At 26.5% G+C, this 7,848-nt stretch overlaps 1 protein-coding gene across 1 annotated transcript; it reads left to right on the plus strand.

Moving 5' to 3' along the window:
- Positions 1-2,168: 2,168 nt before the first annotated feature.
- LOC129612829 (general odorant-binding protein lush) lies at positions 2,169-3,514 on the plus strand. The gene is made up of 5 exons (XM_055526613.1): positions 2,169-2,275; positions 2,347-2,478; positions 2,545-2,580; positions 3,240-3,354; positions 3,429-3,514. The coding sequence occupies exons 1-5, from the start codon at positions 2,204-2,206 to the stop codon at positions 3,512-3,514; spliced, it is 441 nt and encodes a 146-aa protein (XP_055382588.1). The 5' UTR covers positions 2,169-2,203.
- The last annotated feature ends 4,334 nt before the right edge of the window (positions 3,515-7,848 follow it).

Here is a 7,848-nt window from a genome sequence, read left to right on the forward strand (position 1 = left end):
GTATTTCAGAGCTTATTTTATTATCAAAAAGCTTGTTGGTTTACAAATGTTTCCACAGTACTTAATAACAGCAGCTTCTTTAGCATTTTTAGCTTTACAATTTTTTGCAATCAAAAATTCTAAAAGTGAATTAATAAGTTTGTTACTCATTTGTGCCGCCTTAGTTCCACAAATATTTTTGGCATCATTTTTTGCCGATTTACTAAAGCACGAGAGTGAAAAACTTACAAATGCTTTATTTTCTTGCAGTTGGATAAATAAAGATAAAAAATTTCGTAAAAGTTTAATAATATTTATGCAAAGATCACAGAAAACATTTGATATTAATGCTGGATGGATTCCGGTTACTTTAAATAGTTTTGCAAAAGTGCGTTTATTTTAATTAAAAGTCTAGTCACATTTTACGTAACACTTTTTTTCTATCACCCTAAGGTGTTACGTAATATTATGTAAGCACATCTTAGGCAATATATTTTTTTTAATAGCTTATTCTTTTAGGTAATGAACTTTTCATACTCATCATTTTTAATGTTAAAACAAATTAAAAATTGAATCAAAAAAAAAATAACTGCAACACTGACACAGGATGTGATAGATGCACGGCAACACTCATGTTTTTAACAACATTTTTTGTTAATTAATGCACTCAATTTTTAACATTACTTAACATTGCAATATATTTATATTTTCTTTGAAAATGTGAATATAAATATTTTAATTAATTGAATACTAGTTCTTAATTTAAATAGCACTGAACAAAACAAAGAACATTACAATGAAATAATCACACCATGATATTTAACCACACAATAAAATTTATTATACAATGTTATATGTCAAATTGAAATTGCAAATAAAGCAACCATTATTAAGTTATTAAATAATTACTTTATTTTAAACCCCGGATCTTTGTAAAAGACTTATGAAACGGCATACAGTCGATTCCGCCTTAATATTGTTTTCTTTTGTCTAAGATTCTAATTAAATTCAAAAGAGTACCGGCCTTTTATTTGCATTTGTGAGCTATAGCGATGTGTATAACCAAGGTAAACAAAAACATATAGAAAAATTCTAATACTTCTAATTACTAACCAAAAACTAAACATAATTCAAATTCCCAGAAAGTATAGAACTCAAATTAAAAAGAAAGTACCCTTTCCAATACCAAGATAGAAATAATAGAGTTAGAATTGGCGGCACGCGACATTTTAATCATTGGGCTCTTTTTACCATAATCCGTACTGTTATGACGAAAATCGAAAGGCTTCACCGACCTTAACCTGTACGAATTTATGAGTATGATCTCAAGATCACTTACAAAATTAACCCGTTTCACCATTCTTCGATCCAAACGAGATAGACAAATTTAATCATAGAAGACCCGCTTTTGCAAAAGTAACTTAATACATAACACATGTCAACGTTCTGATCTAAACCATTACTGCGACACCACAAATTAAAATGGTTCAAGTCGTTCTGTAACGAAAAAAAATCACTCTCAGAAAAAATCGTCCCACTATCATGTAGTATCGTATTGTGTGATCTGCGAAACTGCTCAGTTCAACCGCTACAGAATCCGGTACAAAACATTGGACACCCAGAAATAGCTAAGAAAACTTCCGGCAAAGACGATTGAAAACACACGTGGTACTCTCTATTAGGCAAATACGGTCAAGCTCATCTTAAACTGTCAATACCTTATGAGGAATCCTATCAAAAAACTTACAAATATCAGTGAAAATTATGTCTACTTACTTAATGAGAACCAAGGGGTCATGTTATGTTCATACTTGCGTAATTTTTGGTATGTTATTATTCTTAATGCACAATTTTCACAATAATTTATTAAACCTAATAATTAATTAATTTTCATAATCATAAAAGCATTCACTGTTATAACAATTAAAAATGACAACCCTGACAATATTTTAATTACAACTTTATACTGAAAAAAAAAACTTAATTATTTTTGCAATATTTTTAATTATTATTGACAAATTCTAATCAAAATAGGTACTCTGACTACAGCTATAATTAAAAACTTTAAATATTTTATTACGACCCCCGACCGACAGAGTATATAAAAAGAATTAAAAATTTTTAAAAATTATTTCAATATTTATTTTTAAACTGTGATGAAGTTTTTTAAATTTGCTACTACAAATTTTTTTTCTTTTAATAAATTTGAAATGTTTTTAAAATTATGAAATTAACAGATTTAATGACATTTCAAAAATGTCTAATTTTGATGACAGTGACAGGACAAATTTTTAGTGTAAAACATTTTAAAAGTATAATTGCAAAGAAAATATTTAATTTAGTGTTTAATTTTAATTATTGATGTAGATTTCTATGAAAGAATTTGAAATGTCAATTAATTCAATTAGAGATGCCTGTTCACCACAATTCAAAATTACAAAAGAACAACTGACCGATTTACGGAATGGAAAATTTAATGATGAAAGTAAAGATATCAAAGTAAATCAATAATAATTTTATTTTATTCGAAATCATTTGAAAATATTTAAAAATCTTATTTTGTAGTGTTATACAAAATGTGTTGCTCAAATGGCTGGAACTGTAAGTAAATATTTGAATAATTAATTTTTCATTTAAAAACTGAAAATTGCAATAGTATAATAATGTAGTACAAATGCGATTAACATTTTAATTACTCTTACATATCATACAAGGAAAGTGGGTCGCGCCGCAAACATTCATTATAGGAGCTGCTGTTAAGAAGTGGAGGAGGAAACAGTAACCCACCTTCTATGCTCATATCAGGCGCTGGCGAACTCGTGGTAGAGATTCCTTAGGTGTTACTTCTTCGGGCACGCTACGAACTTAGCGAATGTAAGCGTTAGGAATTAGAACCGATCTTTGAGGAGCTTAGGCTGGTTTGAATGCAGCGGAAAGGTAGAGATTCCGTTGTACCCCAAAGGGCGTAGTTGGCCTATGTGTACCTTCAGAAGGCCGAGACAACCTTATCTAACCTAACCTACTCCTACATATTGCAACACAACTTAATGCATAATTTGCTTATTTAAAAATTTTAATCACGAGAGGCATTTACTGCTGAAATATAAAAACTTTACAATGTGTTCCTTAAAAATCGATCATAAATTCTTTAATCACCAATCTGCTACGATTATTCTCAATCGCGTCTCCTAATAATTTCATTTCAATTATTAATTTCAATAACTAACCACAATTTTAATTATCTTATTATTTTTATATAGTTAAATAAAAAAGGTGAAATAAGTATGCAAAAATCTATGGCACAAATTGATATGCTACTACCAGAAGAAATTCGTGAAATATCAAGAGAAACACTTAAACGTTGCATTCATGTTCGTAAGTATTAATATAATATTTAGCGTATGTATATGTGAGGTTGAATTCAATTTAACAATTAATGTAAATTGCAGAAGATAATTACAAAAATCCTTGTGATAAAACATTTTATGCAGCTAAATGTGCAGCAGATAGTAATCCAAATTTTTCATTTCCATAAACAAATATCTAGAAACAGCAATTCAAAAATGAAGATTTTTATATAAAATTTTGTTTTAATAAGGTTCCTATTACTATATAGCTTATAATCATGTATTTTTCTTGATCACATCTAAATCAGAACTTATGTGAAACTATATTGCATCAGGTGTTGGTGGGCATTATAAAATCATGAATGTCTGAGATTAATTATTATATTACAATTCAATGAATTAATAATAATTTAAATAAAATCACAATAATATTGTATAAGTTCAAATTAAAAAACTGGTATATTTTTGTTGTCTTCATTAATAAGATCCAAGTGATTCCAAATTCTACCCTCATAAAGTCTAAATATTATATAAAAGATATGAGATATGATGCAACGAGTTCCAAGATACAAGCGTTTATTCACAAATTTATCATTAAATTTAAATAGACTCTTCAATCTAGGATAAAGGAAATTGTTGGGTCAATAAATTGGACTCAAACTTTCAAAAAAATCAAATCTAATTTCTAACAAAAGCATTGTGCTTACTAAAAATACAAAGTATAACCAATCACCAATGTCTAAAACATTCGTTTATTAAAAGGAAAAATAAAATGAGAACAAAATTTTAACCACCTTAATTTCACCACGAAATTCCCTTGGAGTTTTTTTAAAAAATAGAGAATTTTAATGTATATATACGTTATGTGTAATTGCAGTTAGTAATGTTGTACTAAAATAATGTAGAAAATAAGTTTGTGGATTTTAACAATATGACGTGTATTAAATGGTCTTCTAATATTCTGGAAATGATTCTGGAATAATGTTGTTTAATGACGATAAAGAAGCCACAAATTTTCTTTTAATGAAAATTTTTTGTAATTTTAATAATTTTGTTAACGTTTATACTTCTGGGAATGTGTGGCTACTATTTTCCCAAAAATTAAAAATTCAATCTCTCACATAGAAGATTTTTGGAATATTATGAATTTAATATTTTAAATATTATTTGTTATTACTAATACCCGATATTATAGATGATAAATGAAACTCGACTTCTAAATCCCTGTAAATCAATAATATTATGTAGCTCAAATTCAACTTCTCATCATATTTCTAATAAGAAAACTAAAAATAGCAATTATTCTATCCTTATTTCAATAAGCATTTCATTGTTCAATAAATAAAAAATAATAATTAATTCAATACCCCTGCTCGGGGGCCATTTAGATTTTTTTTTTGTTTCTTATCAAAACTTTAATATATTTGCTAAAATCGGTTTCGCAAGCAAAATATTTTTTAAAATTAATAAAATCCTTACAGCTATTAAAAATTTCTATGATTTTCATATAAAAATTTTCTACTTTTTCAAAAATTTTATCACTTCTTATAACATTTAACAATATTTTTGTATATAATAGCTTCTGTTAAAAATAATCACTCAGTGGAACACGATGAAAAATGAACATTAAATATTCAACTTTGACTTTGACTACATACTTTAATACATTTAACACTCTTGCTATACTATACCTGCTATACTATTTTATGCTTTTTATTATGTGCATTTTAAGTGCATGAATCCAGTGTACTTAATTGCTCATATTGTATACATTTTAATATAGTGATGTTGCATAAATTGATGCTGCAATTTAATCTTCACTTGAAAATATTCAAAAAAGAAAAAAAAAAATTTATAGAAATCATGTTCTTTTAATTTTATTTTCTTTTTGATTTTCTCTTCTCCCTGTAATAAAAATATTGTAGATATATATATCGTATATTATGCTCATATATCCTTTTCATATATTAATATGCAATAAAATTTATTTCCTTCCGTTTTATATCTACTTCTTTTTTATTTTTTTGTTATAAAAGAAAATCAAGAATATGTTTTCACCGTTCTTTCTAACCTTAACCACATAAAATTTTTAACATGAGTAACGTGAAATTTTTTATAGAAATTATTAAAAGAGTAAAAAATAAAACCTGCTATCTATAAAGGTATATTATAGTAAAACGATACGAGAAAATGTAAGAATATACTGGCATATATACACATACATATAACACATATTTAGAATAATAAAACTTCAACAAAACCATCTACTACAAAATTTACCTTTGAATGATTAATGTTTGATCTGAAAGGAATGGAATGGTCTTAATGTGAACTATATCGTATCTTAAACAATCCGTTCACTTCAAACTGTTGATAAGTTTAATAAAGAAAAAAAAAAACGCAAGAATAAAAAAGAAGAAGAAAAAGAACTAGGAAAATAAATTGAACTATGGATAGTTCTAGCAAAAAAAAATAGAGTTTTTTTATTACTATATAAACTTTGATTACAAACAATAGTAACTCTATTATAGGATGAGAACTTAAAAATTCAATATAATTAACTTGGAAGGCATAATAATTCTATGGTATAATAAGTCTATGGTCCAAAAAAATAATTTAAAATAACAAAATTCCTCTAGTTCTCATATTATTAGAAACTAAGCCGTAACTACTACACACAAAAAAAAATTGGCCTAGAAGACACTGTTACAGTTTACACAAGCTTCGATATGTGTGTTAATTGGAATAAAATATAGGGAGATGGTACAGTTATAGAGCAATAAAAAAGCAAATAATGGTACACTTATAGAGCAATAAAAATAAAATAGAGCTTATAAAATATTGAACAAATTGCTGTATTAATGGCAGAAAACTGAAACTAAGAGGCAATAAAACTCCTAAAAAAAGAATTGAGAACCTTGCCAAAGATCCAATTTCGCAGATCGTTATAAGAGTTTGTTAAAATCAAGAACCGTGACACACATAAATTTAGAAAAACAAATTAAGGAGCTGCAATAAATTATGGGTTGAAATCTAAAATTTGGTTCATAATCATATAGAGTACAAAAAACCTCACAATGGAACCTTTTGGAAGCCTCACAATTATTCAATTTGCAAATCTGTCTGAGTACCGCATAACACTGTTAGTAAACAACATTTCATAACACTTAATCATTAACTTGAAATTTTTTTTTTATTTTACTTCTTATTTTTTTTTGCAACATTATAAACTATAATTGAAATGCCACAATACGTTTTCAAATTTAAATAATAATAAAAAAATTATTATTGATATAATATTATTCAGGTTATGTTCGATTTGATCGTGTTTGAGATTATTTTTTTTTTCTCCTATTGTTACCTTCAATCTTTACGACTATTACAGTTTTACTACGAAAAAAAAAACAATGTTTATTTTAGTGTTCTCCTGTATACAGCCCAAGAGGTTGCAGTCATTTTTGATTTTAAAACTAGAAAATATTTAATAATTACTAATTTCTTAGTGGCTTCCGTGCGGCAAATTCGGGATTTTCAGGAAGTTATATGTTGGATGTATTCTGCGATAGTCTTTTCCAACTCCAAAAGTACAAAACTATGAATTTTTTCAACGACGAAGTCTATAATGTCTTCGTAGTCCATGCAACATCTATTGCATTACGAGTACTTGCAGTTTCTTAAATCGAACCAATAAATTTGCGGTAGTTCAGTAATAGCTTGATGCTTCCTATATATTCCATTTCAACCCAAAAAGTGGGGATATGTTGTACGGATTGCAAGTGGATATGCTGTGTCATAAATTTTGAATTATTTTGAATTATTTCAAAAATATTGTGACATTCTCTTAGTCCATTTTATTTTTGTAGGGCATGGATAACATTTCTCGTTCAAAGTTTTTACAAAATTGTTAAAAGAAATTAATTTTTCTGTTTTTTTTTTTTTTTTTCTTGTTTTTTTTTACAAGTACTCTTGATTTTGTGTACATAGTAATAATAATGATAGAATATTGAAACTGTATTCAGGAATATGAGAAATAAAAAGTTCAAAAAAAAAATTTATAAACCTATACTAACAAATGTTATTACTCAGATACATACACAAGCACATAATTTATATGTTTGTATAATTTTAAATATATTTGTAAAAGTAAAATTAAAACGATGTTTTGCTAAAAAATTTTTGTAAATAAAAATGATTTCGTATTTTTCAATTACCCTACTTGATCCAACTATAAAATTCTATTCAATTATTTACAATTCTTTAAAAAAAAAAAATACTTTAATTAAAAGAATATTGGAAAAAAATTAAAAATTTAAAATCCTTTTTTTTTCACATCACATACACACTTTTTTTTTCGCTGCGTTTATCGATTACACTTTAAGAGAATTCTTTTCGAGTGCAGAACGAGGTTATTCGGTCAATGGCACAACACAAACTCTAGAAATTAATGTTATTTAACCATGAAAAAATTAAAGAGTTTAATTGATTTTACTCTCTTTTTCAATTCTCTCTTTTTTTTTAAAAA

The sequence above is a fragment of the Condylostylus longicornis genome, unplaced genomic scaffold, assembly GCF_029603195.1.
Source record: "Condylostylus longicornis isolate FDR11 unplaced genomic scaffold, ASM2960319v2 ptg000077l, whole genome shotgun sequence".
NCBI classification, from domain to species: domain Eukaryota; kingdom Metazoa; phylum Arthropoda; class Insecta; order Diptera; family Dolichopodidae; genus Condylostylus; species Condylostylus longicornis.